The sequence below is a fragment of the Plectrocnemia conspersa genome, unplaced genomic scaffold, assembly GCF_051122295.1.
Source record: "Plectrocnemia conspersa isolate PC_06_02 unplaced genomic scaffold, ASM5112229v1 ptg000001l, whole genome shotgun sequence".
In the NCBI taxonomy this organism is placed as follows: domain Eukaryota; kingdom Metazoa; phylum Arthropoda; class Insecta; order Trichoptera; family Polycentropodidae; genus Plectrocnemia; species Plectrocnemia conspersa.
This window is the reverse complement of record NW_028277165.1, coordinates 1877463-1895321: the sequence shown is the minus strand read 5'-3', so window position 1 is coordinate 1895321 and position 17859 is coordinate 1877463. Positions and strand designations below refer to the sequence as shown.

At 31.6% G+C, this 17859-nt stretch overlaps 3 protein-coding genes across 9 annotated transcripts; all 3 read left to right on the top strand.

The window, feature by feature from the left end:
- Positions 1-1437: 1437 nt before the first annotated feature.
- Positions 1438-9207, top strand: LOC148238378 (uncharacterized). Of its 5 annotated transcripts, none has more exons than XM_088184296.1 (8): positions 1438-1574; positions 1781-1845; positions 1912-1987; positions 2049-2131; positions 7312-7365; positions 7435-7510; positions 7572-7654; positions 7728-9207. In XM_088184296.1, exons 1-5 carry the CDS (start codon positions 1556-1558, stop codon positions 7321-7323), a joined length of 255 nt encoding a protein of 84 aa, XP_088040422.1. In that variant the 5' UTR covers positions 1438-1555; the 3' UTR covers positions 7324-7365; positions 7435-7510; positions 7572-7654; positions 7728-9207. The 5 variants fall into 5 exon arrangements, with proteins under 5 accessions (XP_088040422.1, XP_088040414.1, XP_088040392.1 ...); XM_088184288.1 differs by having other exon boundaries at positions 7312-7376; XM_088184266.1 differs by lacking the exons at positions 7312-7365; positions 7435-7510; positions 7572-7654; positions 7728-9207 and adding an exon at positions 3790-5895.
- Positions 9208-9860: 653 nt separating this feature from the next.
- LOC148238377 (uncharacterized) lies at positions 9861-14186 on the top strand. 3 transcript variants are annotated; one of them, XM_088184785.1, is made up of 6 exons: positions 9861-11457; positions 11519-11851; positions 12668-12732; positions 12799-12865; positions 12928-13010; positions 13078-14186. In XM_088184785.1, the coding sequence occupies exons 2-6, from the start codon at positions 11770-11772 to the stop codon at positions 13963-13965; spliced, it is 1185 nt and encodes a 394-aa protein (XP_088040911.1). In that variant the 5' UTR covers positions 9861-11457; positions 11519-11769; the 3' UTR covers positions 13966-14186. The 3 variants fall into 3 exon arrangements, with proteins under 3 accessions (XP_088040911.1, XP_088040918.1, XP_088040915.1); XM_088184792.1 differs by lacking the exon at positions 11519-11851 and having other exon boundaries at positions 9861-10888; XM_088184789.1 differs by lacking the exons at positions 9861-11457; positions 11519-11851 and adding an exon at positions 12439-12518.
- A 1686-nt stretch (positions 14187-15872) lies between these two features.
- Positions 15873-17792, top strand: LOC148238376 (uncharacterized). The gene is made up of 7 exons (XM_088184840.1): positions 15873-15922; positions 16271-16335; positions 16394-16469; positions 16528-16622; positions 16696-17396; positions 17479-17531; positions 17598-17792. The coding sequence occupies exons 2-5, from the start codon at positions 16285-16287 to the stop codon at positions 17392-17394; spliced, it is 921 nt and encodes a 306-aa protein (XP_088040966.1). The 5' UTR covers positions 15873-15922; positions 16271-16284; the 3' UTR covers positions 17395-17396; positions 17479-17531; positions 17598-17792.
- Positions 17793-17859: the final 67 nt, after the last annotated feature.

The window sequence follows — 17859 nt, the reverse complement described above, 5'->3', positions numbered from 1 at the left end:
GATTTAAATCTAGAACAAGAGGTCAAATTTATTATTAAAAACAATCTTAACACAAAAAAGCTCCTGGAGATGATCCAATTACAGGAAAAAGATTTAAGGAGCTTTCAGATAGTGCCATTAAAATGATTACGTTTATCTTAAATTCCTCTTTGAGACTCCAATACTATCCAGCTCAATGGAAGACTGCGAAAGTTATAATGATACCGAAACCGGCAAAGGATTTAGAAAACCTAAAATCATATAGGCAAATAAGTATCCTACCTATATTACTAAACGTTTTCGAAACATTTGCTCAGAAGAATTAGAACTGTTTTACAGAGATAAAACTTAATTTTTCATAATCAATTTGGTTTTCTTCAGGAACACAGTAGAATCGAACAAGTGCACCGAGTGGCAGGTGAGGTGAACAGAAGCCTCCATGAACGTAAGTACAGTTCAGCTGCATTTCTAGATATCAGCCAAGCGTTCGACAAAGTGTGGCACGAGGGCCTACAATATAAATTCAAAAACGCACTCCTCTATAATATATATATATATATATATATATATATATATATATATATATATATATATATATATATATATATATATATATATATATATATATATATATATATATGTGATACTTAAGTCTCATCTGAGTGACAGACAGGGGGTGCTTCGAGGCAGTGTGCTTGAGCCGATAATGTATATACTATACACAGCAGACCTACTAACAACTAGCGAAACTTTTGTTGCTACCTTTGTAGACGATACGGTCGTTATGCCCTCACATAAAGTTCCAAACAAAGCGTCTAGACTTATACAGGAACATCTGAATAAAATTAAAAAATGACTACAGGACTCTAGAGAGATACTAATGAAACTCTGATAAATATGTAGTACTACGGGGGGTGGGTCTCGCTCATCCGGCCGTCACAAGCTGGGTGCCCGCCCGTATGGGTTGGACTCGTAGGGCCCTAGTACCGGTAACGGCAGTGATGCACGCTACGGAATGAATAGTACATATCTCTGGCCACTAGGGAGAAACTCTCAGTTGTCAGTTGACAGTAAGCTGCTCGTATACAAGGCTATCATAAAACCGATTTGGATGTACGGGATACAACTATGGAGCTCAAAAAACAACTCTAATATAGATGTAATTCAAAAACATCAAAATAAAATGCTAAGGATATTGATATTGGATGCCCCGTGGGTTGTTTCAAATTCATACAATGGTAATGGTGAAAGAAGAAATCTACAAGACAAACATAAAATATAAAGAAAGACTGACGAACCAACTTAAGCGAAGGACTTAATACAACTCCAATACAGGAAACACCTAGAGAGAAAGGAAATCTTATGAAGTATAGGCTAAAATGATTTCTTTAGTTGCGAAGTGAATCGCTGATGGGTGACTCACCTACCTGCCACTAAACGAATAAGCAGATGTGTGCTATAAGGAGAGATTACAAATTTTTCATATACAAAAAAATCTGAATTCTTAATCACTCATGCTCGATAATGATTCGTGTTTGGACCAAAGAAGAACTGTCAAATTTTACGTTAAGATACAATGGCGTTAATCAAAACCGGTAAATACCGATTGACAATTATCAATAAAATATTTTATTATTACTTACAGCTAATATTATTTCTTCGTGAAATTCATTTATGCTAAAAATTTATCAGTTAGAAACGAAATCTATTGTATTTTTGCCAATATCAGACATTTCGCACTTTGTTATTTTGTTACTAGGTAATTGTATATTCCCTGTAATTATTTATTTTCTTTTTGCAGAAACTGACATGGAAATAGACGAAAATACTTTTGCTTCCATTGACACAATTCAATGTAAACTTGAGGTAATCAAACTTAATATGTATGTTACAGTTTTTAACAAATTTAATTTTGAATATTCTTTTTTTAAGTTTTCAAATATAAAATGCGAATACGATAGCACCGATGATAGACAAGTAGACGATGTAGATGACAAAATCGAGATAGGTTAAAATTTATACAACATTATGTTACATTTAAATATATTTAAATTATCTTTTGCTTTCAGAAATGCACGATGTTAAAGATATACTTAAGGCGAATGTTATTAATGCAGACGTTTTATCTCACCAAATTAATGATTCTACCAAAGTAAGAAATAAAAGTAATTTCTATTTTATATATTTTAACACTTTACTGACTGCTATTTATTATTATTCAATTACATTTATATATATTTCGACACAGTGCATATATTTTATTGAAAATTGGGAATATTGCTCTCAATATGTCATAATAATTTAACGATACTCAAAATGTGATTGTTGGGACATCAAAGTTAAACATAAAATTATATTAGATCAACTAAATATGATAAATAGAAATTGTGAAATTATACCCTACATAAATGTTATTTTTATGGTTCTACGAAATTTTGCCTATATTCAACAGTAACTTAATTTTTAACTTTTTGAAATACAATTTTATAACATACTTTAATTAAGACTTCGTGTTCATATTTATAAATTAATTGGAAAAAAAAATAATTCACTTATATCATTCAATTTTTTTATTTATTTCTAAAGTCAGAATAAAACAGTCCGTAATGTCTCAGACTAGTAACGTTGTGGTTACAGGTTCGAACCCAGCGGCAGTACAAAATTATATTATTTTTAAACGCGTTATTATTAAAAACCGGCCCCAGCTGCATAGTGACTTCCATTGATTAAAAATTATATTACATAATAATTTACAATTATTAATATAGACATTCAGTCTCGTGGTTAATAATACTTAGGCCCACTGTCCACGGAGGCGTCGCTGCATAGACGCGTATTCGTCATTGTACGCTTGTACGCCTGCTTGCTGGGTACATATAAACTAACGAAATAAATATTTGACTTCTTACCTCACTCCAAGCTTTCTCAGTCGACAGTGTTTCGTTAGTTTATATTATAAACTAACGAAACACTGTCGACCGAGTTGCAACGTCACACTCACGTCGCTGCATGCAAGCTTCATGACGACAGTCGTCAAGCATGTCAGACGCCCGGGCGTATCGAACTGCGTGAACGTGTAGAAAACAATAGCAATTTCAGCTGCTAATTTTTTCAGATCGTCGAAAAGTACCAGTGTCTTTATAATAGTAATCTTGCAAATTATGCAAGAAAAGATATTACTGAGAAAGCTTGGAGTGAGGTGGGAAGTCAAATAATGTTTCGTTAGTTTATATGTACGCAGCAAGCAGGCGTACAACAAGCGTACAATGACGAATACGCGTCTATGCAGCGACGCTCCGTGGACAGCTCGCTTGGGCGTCTGACATGCTTGACGACTGTCGTCATGAAGCTTGCATGCAGCGACGTGTGCGTGACATTGCAGCTCCGCCGACAGTGTTTCGTTAGTTTATATGTACGCAGCAAGCAGGCGTACAACAAGCGTACAATGACGAATACACGTCTATGCAGCAACGCCTCCGTGGAAAGTAGGCCTTACTTGTAGGTATTCTTTATATCTGATTGACTTACCAAGTTGGTACAAATTTACACCATTGTAACACATTGGGCTTTACGGCTGTTAGATTACAATGGAAGATTTTAATAAAAAAATCTAAAAGTCGTATAAAAGCAAATCATTAAAAATCAATTTTAATTAGGTTTATATACTAATACTTGAGGGTATCAATTTATTCCAGAAATTTTGACTAAATACACCGATTATTCCTGACACTTTTTCCTTTTTGATAAAATGTAATAGTCGGTAAAGTGTTATTAAAAACAACTTATCTAACAAATAAAATTTAATTTTAGAATTCAGAAGAAGAAAACTGTACCATAACTACACATATGCAAGACGATGTCAACAAAAATGAATGTAACAAATGTGGAAAAATTTTCAATTTTAAACAATATCTTGCACGACATATGCTGACTCATAGCAATGTTCGTGACTTTGCATGTGAAATATGTGGAAAAAAATTTATATATAAACGGTATATTTCAAAACATATGAAAAGACATAGTGATGTTTGTAACTTTGGATGTGGAATGTGTGAAAAATCATTCAAATTTCGAGATTCACTTTCAAAACATATGCTAACTCATAGTGATGTTCGTGACTTTGAATGCAAAACTTGTGGAAAAGCGTTTAAATGTAAAATTTCACTTTTACGACATATGCGATGTCATAGTGATGTTCGAGACTTTGAATGCAAAACTTGTGGAAAAGCGTTTAAATGTAAAATTTCACTTTCACGACATATTCTAATTCATGGCGATACTCGTGTTTTCAAATGTGAACAATGTGGAAAGGCATTCACAGATAAATATAGACTTTCAAATCATAGCGATGCGTGTAATATTGAATGTGAAAGATGTGGAAAAACATTTACAACTAAATACAATCTTGCAACTCATATGCAAACTCATAGTAGTGTTCGTGACTTTGAATGTGAACAATGTGGAAAAGCATTCATAAATAAACGAAGTCTTACTAAACATATGCTAATTCACAGCAACATTCATAACTTTGAATGTGAAAAATGTGAAAAGGCATTTATATCCAAAAACTATCTATCAAAACATATGAAAACTCATAGTGATATTCGTGACTTAGAATGTGATAAATGCGGAAAAGCATTCAAATGCAAAGTCGCAGTTTCACGACATATGAAAAGCCATAATAAGTATATTTCTGATGTTGATTGTGAAAAATGTGGAAAAATATTAAAAAATAAATTCACTCTTTCAGCTCATATGCGAACTCATAGCGATGTTTTTCACTTAAAATGTGAAAAATGTGGTAAAGAACTAAAAAATAAATATACACTTTTAGCTCATATGCAAACTCATAGCGATATTTGCTATTTTAAATGTGAAAAATGTGGAAAAGCACTAAAAAATAAATATATTCTTTCAACTCATATGCAAACACATAGCGATATTTGTAACTTCGAATGTGAAAAATGTGGAAAAGCATTTAAAAATAAAGTAAGACTTTCAAAGCATATAAAAACCCACAGTGTTATTCGTGATTTTAAATGTGAAATATGTGGAAAAGCATTAAAAAATAAATATAATCTTTTAAAGCACATACAAACTCATAGCATTGTTAGTGAAATTGAATGTGAAGCGTGTGGAAAAGCATTCAAATGTAAAATTGCACTTTCACGACATATGCGAATTCATAGTAATGTTCGTAACTTTGAATGTAATGAATGTGGTAAAACATTCATTGCGAAAGCCATTCTTTCAAGGCATATTCAAACTCATAGAGAGGTTCGTGACTTTAAATGTGAACAATGTGAAAAAACATTTATAACTAAAGCCATTCTTTTACAACATATTAAAACTCATAATGACGTTCGTGACTTTAAATGTAAAATATGTGGAAAAACATTTGTAACTAAAGTCATTCTTTCACGACATATTCAAACTCATAGTGATGTTCGTGACTATGGATGTAAAACATGTGGAAAAACATTTACAACTAAAGGCATCCTTTCACGACATATTCAAACTCATAACGATGTTCGTGCCTTTGAATGTAAAAATTGTGGAAAAACATTTAAACGTAACCAGTATCTTATAAAACATATGAAAACTCACAGCAATGTTTCTGGTTTCTAATGTGAAAAATTCAAAAATCATTTAAAATCATTATCTCATTTTTTATGACATAAGCAAACTTATGGGTTACGCCAAATGTTATCATGCTGCCTTTGGATGTAATAAATTTTTAGAAGTAGCCTTTCAGTAAATATGTAAACTTATATCTCTTATTACTGAATAAACAATAAAATAAACTAAATAATTATTTTACAGCGGATAATCTTGAATTATTTTTTGGTATTATTATATGTTCAATTTTTATTTTGTAATTGTCTTGCATCTATAATAAACGAATAATTAATTAAATATATTTATATTTACAAGAAAGAAAAAACTTTTTTTCCCCCCACATATCTGTACTTCAACTATTAATAGAAATGATTGTCAACCATATGCCTATGTAAAGATCCTTTCCATTTTCAAGTATCAAAGTACTATCATTTCAAAACAACGGAGTTTATTTTCAGTATTGTAAACAAGAAAAAGATCTACTTGAAATCAAATTCACACATTAACCCTTTACGGTCCTATGCAGATACTTTAAAATGCTAAAGATCAGGGAATGGAGAAAATCAGGAATACGGGCAGGATGAAAATCAACTTTGATTGTTCATATAAAGTGCAAGACGGATGAAATAACCTTGCATAAAGGCGTCCTAATTATATTTTATACAAGTGCATGATAGATCTTTTGCCGACTGGATATTTTTTTCGTGAATATATACTCGTTGATCTAGAAAAGCAATTTCTCGAAGCTTCGTGCTCGGCGCCTCCGAGCAAGGCCCGAGCTCGCCCTTTCCTTGGACCGGTTCTGCAAGGATTCAATTACTTTCAGATTTTTGTTAATTAGTTGTACTTTTTATACAGAAAATTACCGAATGTTCAAAGGTGGGTTGCAAGTTCATTCAAAATGATATCTTCTCTTTTGCAAAATTCTGCATCATTGTATCAACATTTCAAGTTAGCTAGTGCGAATAAAACTTGCTCTAAATATGCGACAGGTGGCGATTACACATAGATTAAACTGCACCAGTATTATTTTATTGAAAGCTTACAAATTATGTTACACGATAGAGAGGTATAACTACATTTAATCCAATGGTGTAAAGGTGACGGGCTCTCGCTGGCTAGCCGGCATTGCATGCATTGCGTTTTATCCTAATAATAGCACATGTTACATAATAAAATAGTGGTTTAAATGATCGTCGAACGAGGCACCACCGGCAGTTAATCTCCCGCCAAGTACCGGCAAAAATGTGTTGCCTCCGCCGCTTTCACGTTCGTGTTACTAGAGTGCCGCCAAGTTTTGGCCATAATGAAAAAGTAAACACAAAGAAATATGTTTTTTACAGGTTATTTGAAATACAATATTAGAATTATTTATCATTTCTTTACTTCTGAGGAATTGGTCAAATTATGAAGCGTTTCAACATCTCATATGCTCGATAATTCATTGTATTTGGACCAAATATCTACTGTCAATTTGACGCATAGTTATAATGGCGTTTATAAAAACCGGTATAATTCATTTTATATATTTCTTTGGATAGCAGTTAACAATTAGCAATTTAACTTTTTGCGTGACAGTTATTATTGCATCATTGTGAAATTCATTTATGTTATAAATATCAGTTTAAAACAAAATACTGTATTTGTATCAATGACATATTTCACACATTAATATTGTTTACTAGTTAAATAAATTAAATTTCGTCTTTGCAGAAACTGACATAGAAATAAGTGAAGAAACATTTGCTTCAGTTGACACAATTCAATGTAAAGTTGAGGTAATGAAATTTTATATGTCACACTTGTTAACGAATGTAATATTAATTATTTTTCTAGTTCTCAAATATAAAGTGCGAATACGATAGCAGCGAAGATACGCACATAGACGATATAGACGATGAAATCGAAACAGGTTAGATTTTATACGACATTGTGTTACATTTTAATATATTTAAATTGTTATATGATTTCAGAACTGCATGATGTTAAAGATATACTCAAGGCAAATACTATTGGTGTGGACGTTTTATCTCAACAAATCTACAACCCGGCCAGAGTAATAATCTAATGGATTTTGAAGAATGTTGATATACTTACAACTTATCTAACGAATATAATTTAAATTTTAGAAACCAAAAGAAGAAAAATGTACCAGCGATAGACGTATGCCAGACGATGCTTACAGAAATGAGTGTGGCAAATGTGGAAAAGCATTTAAAAATAAAACAAGACTCTCAGAGCATATGCGAACTCATAGCGATGTTTTCTATTTTAAATGTGAAAAATGTGAAAAAGCATTCAAATTCAAAAGCAATCTCTCAAGTCATATGCGAACTCATAGCAATGTTCGTGACTATGAATGTGAAAAATGTAAAAAAACATTTAAATGTCAACAGTATCTTACTACGCATATAAAAACTCATAGCAAAGTTCGTGTTTTTGAATGTAATAAATGTTTAATAGCATTCAATTGTAAAAAATATCTAACAAGACATATGCTAACTCATAGCGACTTTCAACATCTTTCAACTCGTATAAGTAATGATTGTAACTTTGAATGTGATGAATGTGGAAAAGCATTTAAAGATAAATATATTCTCTCGACTCATATAAGAACTCATAGCAATGTTCGTAACTTTAAATGTGAAAAATGTGGAAAAGCATTTATAAATAAATACATTCTTACAAGACACATGCTAACTCATAGTGATGTTTGTGAATTTAAATGTGAAACATGTGGAAAAGCATTCAAATCTAAATACATTTATTCAACTCATATAAGAACGCATAGCGATGTTCGTGACTATAAATGTGAAATATGTGGAAAAACATACAAGCTTCGAGACTATCTTTCACGACATATGCAAACTCATCGAGATGTTCGTAACTTTAAATGTGAAAAATGTGAAAAAACGTTTATGAATAATCATATTCTTTCAAAGCATATGAATTCTCATAGCGATGTTCGTAACTTCGGATGTGCACAATGTGGAAAGGCATTCAAAGATAAACCCAATCTTAATAGACATATGAAAAGTCATAAAGATGTTCGTGACTTTAAATGTGAAAAATGTGGAAAAGCATTCAAAGATAAATCTAATCTTTCGAAACATATTAAAAGTCATAGTGATGCACATAACTTGAGTGTAAAACACCTGGAAAAGTATTCATAAATAAATACACTCTTTCACATAATCAAACTTATAACAATATTTGCATAAAGTGCCACAAAATATATACAATCTTTTATTTTATTTGCAAACTCATATTAGAAATTAAATTAAATTATTATTTTTTTACTGTTCTATAATGGTTGTTGAACAATTTATTTAGTCTTATTTTAAACTTTTGCGGAGTAAAATAAAATATGTTACAAATATTTTTCACGAATTAAATATTATACGCCATATGTATTATCGTATTTTTAGTATTTTGAGTTAAATACACTTGATGTTGAAGAAAGTATTCTTTAAATAATTCAATCAGATAATAAATTTAGCCAATTTTACTGTTTTAAATCTGTTTAAAAAGTTAACGTTGAAATGTTAATTTGAATATTTTTAGAAAGATTTTTAACAACAATACGTAATAAAATGAATGGAATATAAAGGTTGTTTGTTTTTCGAATTGGCAACACTTTCCAGCAACAGCTGACATTCGATTCATGCTCAGTGTGGTTTGCCATTTCGCCATGGATAGACCTTCACCAGAACAACGCTTGCAAATTGTGCAAATCTATTTCGAAAATCGTGGTTCAGTTTGCGAAACTTACGGTGCACTCCATCCATTTTACCAGGGCTGTGGAGTCGTTAAAAAAACACGACTCCGATTCCGATATTTACCAACAACACGACTCCACTCCGACTCCGACTCCGACTCAAAAAAGTTTAATTTTATAAGGTATTTTTGGTGTTTTTCTACACGTTTAATATTCATACGCTATACACATTCATTATTACGCAATTAAAAATTCATAAATTTCATAATTTAAAAAATGCTCGGAGTTGCTCATTTTTCACGACTCCGACTCCGACTCCAGCTCCGGCCAAAACACCACGACTCCACAGCCCTGCATTTTACGGTCGACATAAACGAAAGCAAGTAATTTTAATGCATACTCTAATTGATAATACGCAACCGCAGAGATGTCGTACAGTGCGCACCGAAGAAGTTGTTTCTGCTGTAAAGCGTAGTATTGAGGAGGACTCAAATGAGTCGATTCGTCATCGTGCATAGAAATTAGAGCTGTCCATCTACTTTATGGATGATTTTGCTGAAAGAGCTTGTTTTTTGAGCTTACAAGATTCAGCTCGTGCAAGAATTTAAACCGCTTGAACAGCATATACGTCGTACGTTCGGTGAATATGCCGAAAATGAGATTGCTCTTAATCCTCATTTTCACAACAAAATTTTGTTCAGCGATGAGGCTCATTTTTGGTTGAATGGCTATGTTAGCAACCAAAATTTCTGCATTTGGAGTAAAGAAAATCCACAAGCCATTATTGAGATGCCGTTATATCCACAAAAGTAACTGTTTGATGGGCTGGTGGAATCATTAGCTTATATTTCTTCAAAATTGATGCCGACCATAACGTTACAGTCAATGGAGAGTGCTATAGATCCATAATTACCGACTTTTTCGTTCCCCAATTAAATGGCATTAATGTGAAAGAGTTTTGGTTTTAGCATGACGATTAATTTATGGAAGGAAACATTCGATAAGCACATAATTTCGTGTAATGGACCTGTGAATTGCCTTCTAAGATCGAGTGATGACCTTAGGATTATTTTCTATGGGAATATGTGATGATGGACCAGGGCCGGCTCTACGTTATTTAGCGCCCCAAGCAAAAACCAAATTTGCGCCCCCCCCCCCTCTAATAATACTTTAATAACTCATTACATGAGCGCAAAAATTTAATTCAAATTAAAGTAATTTAATATTACATACATTTTACACCATACTCTCTTTTGCGATTGTGGGTATTTAAGAATTTGTAGTTTTATTTTCGTCGCGATTTTTTACGCGTAAAATAATCTAAAGAGTACACAGTAGTGTATACAAAAAATATCAGATTATATTCTTTAACAATATTGTTTGATAAGTTTAAGTGAATATTGCGCCTTTATTTGGTATCACGGCGCCCCACAAGATCTAGAGCCCCAGGCGATCGCCTGTACTGCCTGCCCCTCGGGCCGGCCCTGTGATGGACCAGAGACTATAATCCAGGATGGGTGACGATGGGCGATTCGATGTTCTCATATGAATTTTCGTCGATGTAACAGCCAGGTATATATTCATACTAAACCTGCTGATAGTTTTATGGGGGCCAATATAGATTTGTTATGGCCAAAACTGGTAGGCGCTGAAGTAGCATTGTCGCGCGTCCGCCCCACCTTGTAATGTAAACAACTGTAACCGTCAATAAATATACTACTGCAGCGGCTCAATCTGTGTCTAATTGCCACCCGCCATCATCACCGTCCCTAAAGTTTTTATAATCTTAATTTACTTTATCTTTGCGATCTTAATCTCTTGCTTTAACCTATAATGTCGTGATTAGCGCTCATAATTTTGCATCGTAAAACCAAATAATAAATACTATTTATTTATTGCCATAATCAAACTTAATATTTTCTACAAAAATCACATAACTTTTGTGGACAGATGATAATTACACACTAGTATTATTTATTGAATTATATAATATAATACTTTACATGTTATGTGATAATATATGCGAGTGAGGCAGCAATGAACGAGCCAGCACCGGCCGTTATCTATTTGTCGAGAGCCATCAATAAAATCTCCTGCCCTCCGCCGCTGTCATGTCAGTGCTACCAGAGTGTTGCTTATAGGTAATAAAATATATACATATATAAATAGGCCCCCCACATAATTATTTGTTCAAACATATAGTAGAGTGAATGAAAACAAAAATCGGATCAGAATAATGGCAGAACTTCATACTTCAAGACTCCACAGCGCAGTGTAAAAGAAGCATTTTACATTAGTATATAAATATGTATGCACATTGAAGCTACAACTACCCACTTCGGAGCCCCTAACGTGCTGCTCGGATATGCGCGTTCCGCTAGACTCGAGGCCGCCCTTTGGAGCCCTACGCACCTTCCCGGTCTACACAGGATCCACGCCGTTAAAAGTGAAGCATGACACGCACCTTATGGAGCCCTAGACGCGCTCCAACGAACAGACACTGTCTTGCACGGCATTTGTCATCAACCAGCCGAAGTACGTACTACTGTCGTCGCTTTTTGCCGCACACGCTACGACTTTGTTACCTCAGTTCCTCCAGCGCTAATTTTTTTTTTCAAAACCAGCCTGACCTCTCCGTGTCTTAAGCAGTAACGCCAAGGTCCACCTTTTCTATTTCAAGGTGAATGTTGCAATTATAAATTGCTAGGGAGGGTGATACTTTAGGGTCCTATTTATATATTTATTTTATTATCGCCAAAACTTAGTGGCAATCGGGTAACACTGACGTGACGGTGGCAGAGGACAGCACATTATTTTGTTAGACTTCAAGGGATATACAACGACGGTGGTGCCTCATACACCGCTCATTCATTACAATTTAAATAATATGTAACTATATACACTTAATAAAATACTACTGCAGAGGCTCAATATATATCTAATTGCCACCCATCTGGAAAAATATAATAAAAAAACCTTAAAAGTTATAGTGCTTTATAATTTATTTTAATTATACCATATCAAACTTTTTTGTGGTTTGTTGCGCAAATTAAAAAATTAGAATAAATAATTATTTGGTATAAAATAACCGTATCTAAAATCTGAAGTTGTTATAAAATCTCATGCTTGATAGTTCATCGTATTTAGACCAAACATCTACTGTCAACTATATTTTGAGATGCGATGGCGTCTATCAAAATTGGTATAATTCATTTTAATGTTTTGTTTTTATTCGACCGCAAGTAAAAACTAGCAATTACAATTATTGCTTCATAATAAATATTACTTATCCATGAAATTTATTTATGTTATATAGATATCCCATATAAATATTAAGCTTTACCTTTACAGAAGCTGGCACAGATATGGGCGAAGAAATATTTGATTCCGTAGATATGATTCAATGTAAAGTCGAGGTAATGAAATAAGTTAAGCATGCTAACGAATATAATATTAAAAGTGTTGTTCAATGTATGTTAAAGTTCCCGTTTGTAAAATGCGAATACGATAGCAGCGAAGATATACACATAGACGACAAACTCGAAATAGGTAAGATTTTATACAGCATTCTGTTTACATTTCAATGTATTTAAATTATCGTTTGATTTTAGAAATGCACGATGTTAAAGATATACTTAAAGTGAATACGATTGATGTGAATGTTTCGTCTAACCAAATTTACAATGGCACCGAAGTAATAGTTGAATGAATTTTTATATATGTGTTTAAAACTGATCTAATGAATAAAATTAAAATTTTAGAAAACAGAAAAAGAAAAATGTACCGGATCTCAACGCAGAAAAAATGAGTGTGAAAAATGTGGAAGAGTATTCAAACGTAGAAGAAATCTTTTACCGCATATAAAAACTCATAGTGTTGCTCATGACTTTGAGTGTGAAAAATGTGGAAAAATATTCAGACATAAAAAAATTCTTTTACGACATATTCTAATACAATGCGATATTCACCATTTTGAGTGTGAAAAATGTGGAAAAGTATTCAAACGTAAAAGAAATCTTTTACCCCATTTAAAAACTCATAGCGTTGCTCATGGCTTTGAGTGTGAAAAATGTGGAAAAGTATTTCAATATAAAAAAAATCTTTTACGACATATTCTAAAAAATTGCAATGTTCGTAACTATGAATGTATAAAATGTGGAAAAATACTGAAAAATAAATATATTCTTACAAGACATATGCTATGTCATACCGATGTTTGTGATTTTAAATGTGAAACATGTGGGAAAGCATTTAAATCTAAATACATTTATTCGACCCATATAAAAATTCATAGCGATGCTCGGGACTTTAAGTGTGAAATATGTGGAAAAACATACAAGCTTCGAGACTATCTTTCGCGACATATGCAAACTCATTGCGATGTTCGTAACTTTAAATGTGAAAAATGTGGAAAAAGCTTTAAAAAAAATCATACTCTTTCTAAACATTTGAAAACTCATAGCGACGCTCGTAACTTTCAATGTTTACAATGTGAAAAGGCATTTAAATTTAAAAACAATCTCACTAGACATATGAAAAGTCATAGAGACATAAAATGCGAAATATGTGAAAAAACATTTAAAAAAAGATCCAAGCTTTTAAAACACTTAAAAAGTCTGCTACATGTCTTGAACGCCAAAAATAAATAAAACATGGAGAAAATACTCCATCACGACATATTCAAACAAATTTCGTCAGCGATATTTAATGTAAAACATTTGGAATAATGCTGAAAAATATTTCAATATTGTAGCTCATATGCAAATTTAACAGAAATCAATTATAGTATAGAATAATTTTATTGTATAATTATATGTTTACTTTGTGATTGTCTAGCATACACAATAAATTCCAAGAAATACTTTAAAGATTCAATGCTTTTTATTTGTTAGACATAAATGACACGTGTAATTTATAACATGTTCATTCAATTTTTTAAAATAACTTAATTAATTTATTGCATTTCAAGTATATTTTGGATATTTTTTAATTATTTATTTACTTACATGTGCCTAGAAAAAAATATTTACATTAATTATATAAAACTTCCGTATACAAATATTTATCTTTTAATAACCTTTTGTACTCGTATTATTTTTAAGATTGGGGTAATGTCACCTTATATTTATATTGACTTTTTCAATTGATTAGATGTGAAATAAAACATGTTATGATTCTTTTTTTATAAAATAATTTTTATGCAACATATGAGTTTTCTGGCATTTTATATAAAAGTTTACTGAAAGTTAAAAAATACTATTTTTTAAATAATTAAATCAAACAAAAAAATTTGTGAATCTACTGTTTTCAAAACGTTAACTATGAAACTAAGAATATGTGTCTATTGGAATATCTTGAGGATAATTTGTATTTACTATTCGCAATAAAATAAATGACATAAGTAGGTATACAACGAATCATAAGGTAAATACTAGCACCTGCAAGATGAAGTATATTTCCAATGGTTAAATTACGTATCTACTTGAGAAAATGTATTCTGATATAATTCCACTAAAATTAAATATTTTCGAGATAAATTTGAGACTGAGGGATGATCTGATCGTATCTAGTTTAGCATCAGGGACGTCCTTTTAGCTTTTGTAATATTTGTATTTTATATTATTTAATTAAATGATCTAATTCAAGGGGAGAAAATACCTCCAACTGCCCTCCCTTTTCAAATGACGTCCTAGTTTGAAAGCAAGTGTAGGTTATCTCTATACGTAAACGACGTCTGTGATATATCTTCCATGATGTTTGGCTTTGTTATGAGGAACGCATTTTACTTTTGACGTTCCGTCAGTTATTCGCGTTCTCTATAACACTTTAGTTTGTAGCATTCTTAACTAGGATCTATAATTTAAAATCTCTGAATAACCAAATACTCCCTTTTAGTTGAAAAGGTTATTGAGATACATTTATGAGGATATTTAGTTATTACCCGTTATAATATTCCAGCGCTTTTTTTCTAAGAACGTTGGGATACGAATCCTTGAGTTCTCACAGAAAGTTGTATGTCGCTAAGCATTTCGTCGAACTACTGAATGGCGCTGTCAATAACTGTCGACTATTCTCGAGGAATTCCAGATTTAGGTCTCGAAACGTTTTGATGAATTACGATTTTGTCCTCTTTTGATGCCCGTTAGGGCTAGGACGTCCGTATTTGCCGACTTGCCTATGACTGTGATCATCCGGCTCCTTAATACGGTGGCATTGCACATTGATATGTTTAATATCAGCTACGAGGAGTTGGTCCAGTTAGTATAATTTCATTTTAATATCTTTTATTTTTTTGTTTTTGGAGCATCGTGAGGCTTTGAAGGTAACCTATTAGATTACGATGGTCTTTGTTTATATAGAGGTAACCTATTAGATTACGATGGTCTTAATTATATATTTTGTTTTAAATATTTAAGGATAAATATTTTTAATATAATAATCTAATATTATTAATATTCTAAATAAATATTTCATTGTGTTTTAAAAAAAACATGTATAAGAAATATTTATTATTTGTTTATTGACAAACATTTCATGCTTGATATTTTGTGATATTTCGGCCAAATATCTACTGTCAACTTGACAGTGTAGCGTTTATCAAAACAGGTATAATTCATTTTAATATATTTTTTCTGATCTTTTATAACAGTTAGCAATTTTTGCTTGACAGTCAATATTTCTGAAATAAATTTGTATTAGAAATATCGTTTTTACATAAATTAAAAAAAAACCTATTCTATTTATCTAAGGTGGCCAAACGTCCTTCTTTGAGAGGGATTGCCTTCCCTTTTCCACCTCTGCTCCATTTTTGTCCTTCTCGAACAAAAAATTTCAAGATGGACTTTTTATTTTTAGTGTCCTTTGATATTTTCAAATTCTGATCACCTTAATTTATATCAATGACATATTTCACTAATTAAATTTTCTGTGTAATAATAAATTTCATCATTGCAGAAACCGGCATAAACATGGATGAAGGAACATTTGCTTCAGTTAACACAATTCAATGTCAAGTTGAGGTAATGAAACTTAATATGTTACACTTGTTAACGAATGTAATATTTCTTTTTCTTCTAGTTCTCAAATATAAAACGCGAATACGATAGCAGCGACGATATACGCTTAGACAATGTGGGCGACAAAATTGATACAGGTTTGATTTAACACATTATGTTACATTCTAATATATTTAATTTATCACTCAATTTCAGAACTGCGTGATATTAAGTTTGTTATTAAAGATATACTCAAGGCGAATACTATTGATGTGGACGTTTTATCTCAACAAATTTACAACCCTGCTAGAGTAATATTCAAATGAATTTTAAAAAATGTTTATATATTTACAACTTATCTAACGATTATAATTTATATTTTAGAAACCAAAAGAAAAAAAAGGTACTATAGTTACATGTATGCAAGACGATACTCACAAAAATAAGTGTGGCAAATATAGAAAAGCATTTAAAAATAAAACAAGACTCTCCGAACATGTGCAAACTCATAGTGATATTTACTTTTTTAAATGTGACAAATGTGAAAAAGCATTCAAATATAAAAACAATCTCTCAAGACATATGCTAACTCATAGCGATTTTCAACAATTTTCCACTCGTATAAGTAGCGATTATAAGTTTGAATGTGATGAATGTGGAAAAGCGTTTAAACATAAAAAAATTCTCTCTTCTCATATAAGAACTCATAGCATTGTTCGTAACTTTGGATGTGAAAAATGTGGAAAAGCGTTTATAAATAAATACATTCTTACAAGACATATGCAAACTCATAAAGATGTTTATTTTTTTAAATGTGAAATATGTGAAAAAACATTCAAATTTAAACGCAACAAAAAGCCGAGAGATGAGAAAAAACATAGAAGTGATTTTCCGTTGCGTCTCACTGAGAGACATTTTCCGACTTCCACTATGGAAGTATTTAATGTTAGAAATAGAAACTGCTTTGTTTGTCTCGCTAAAAAAATACGAAAACGCACATCAGATTCTTGTCAGGAGTGTAACGTGGCATTGTGTTCTAAGCCGTGTTTTGGCATTTACCATACTCAAGAAGACTTCAAATAACAGTGAGTAAAAGGCATTCGTAAATAATATCTTACTAATTTAATTATTATGTTTTCAACACTCATTTTTATATTTTTAGAGCAGCTAGTTTCATATTGTTAAAATTGATAAAGCAAACATAATAGACTTTAGTAACAGTAAGTAAAACACTTATTAAGATAATTATTTAAACATATATTATTATTGATGTTATTTTTTTTTAGAAATCAAAATTAATATATATCTAATAAGTCTACTGAGTTGGCCCCCATGCAAGCTGAAATAAATTTTAATATTTTTATTATTATTATATTGGTGGATTATATTTTATAAAAAATACGTATTTTTACTTTGTGTAAAAATGTTAGTTAGCTAATAAAGGAAAATAAACCCAATAATGGTTTGTGGTGCCAGTCCTAGCACTTTGAATTTTAACTGCACAAAATAGTGTTCAAATAACCTGAAACTGCACCCAGAGGCTCCTTT

Excerpts from the sequence above, each read along its gene's own strand:
- LOC148238378 (XM_088184266.1), top strand. Across the intron at positions 1,988-2,048 it reads AGATGACAAAATCGAGATAG|AAATGCACGATGTTAAAGAT; the intron begins GTTAAAATTTAT and ends TTTTGCTTTCAG. Across the intron at positions 2,132-3,789 it reads AAATTAATGATTCTACCAAA|AATTCAGAAGAAGAAAACTG; the intron begins GTAAGAAATAAA and ends ATTTAATTTTAG.
- LOC148238376 (XM_088184840.1), top strand. The coding sequence starts at position 16,285 with ATGGATGAAGGAACATTTGCTTCAGTTAACACAATTCAATGTCAAGTT. Across the intron at positions 16,336-16,393 it reads CAATTCAATGTCAAGTTGAG|TTCTCAAATATAAAACGCGA; the intron begins GTAATGAAACTT and ends TTTTTCTTCTAG. Across the intron at positions 16,623-16,695 it reads AAATTTACAACCCTGCTAGA|AAACCAAAAGAAAAAAAAGG; the intron begins GTAATATTCAAA and ends TTTATATTTTAG.
- LOC148238377 (XM_088184785.1), top strand. The coding sequence starts at position 11,770 with ATGACACGCACCTTATGGAGCCCTAGACGCGCTCCAACGAACAGACAC. Across the intron at positions 11,852-12,667 it reads TTTGTCATCAACCAGCCGAA|AAGCTGGCACAGATATGGGC; the intron begins GTACGTACTACT and ends TTACCTTTACAG. Across the intron at positions 13,011-13,077 it reads AAATTTACAATGGCACCGAA|AAAACAGAAAAAGAAAAATG; the intron begins GTAATAGTTGAA and ends TTAAAATTTTAG.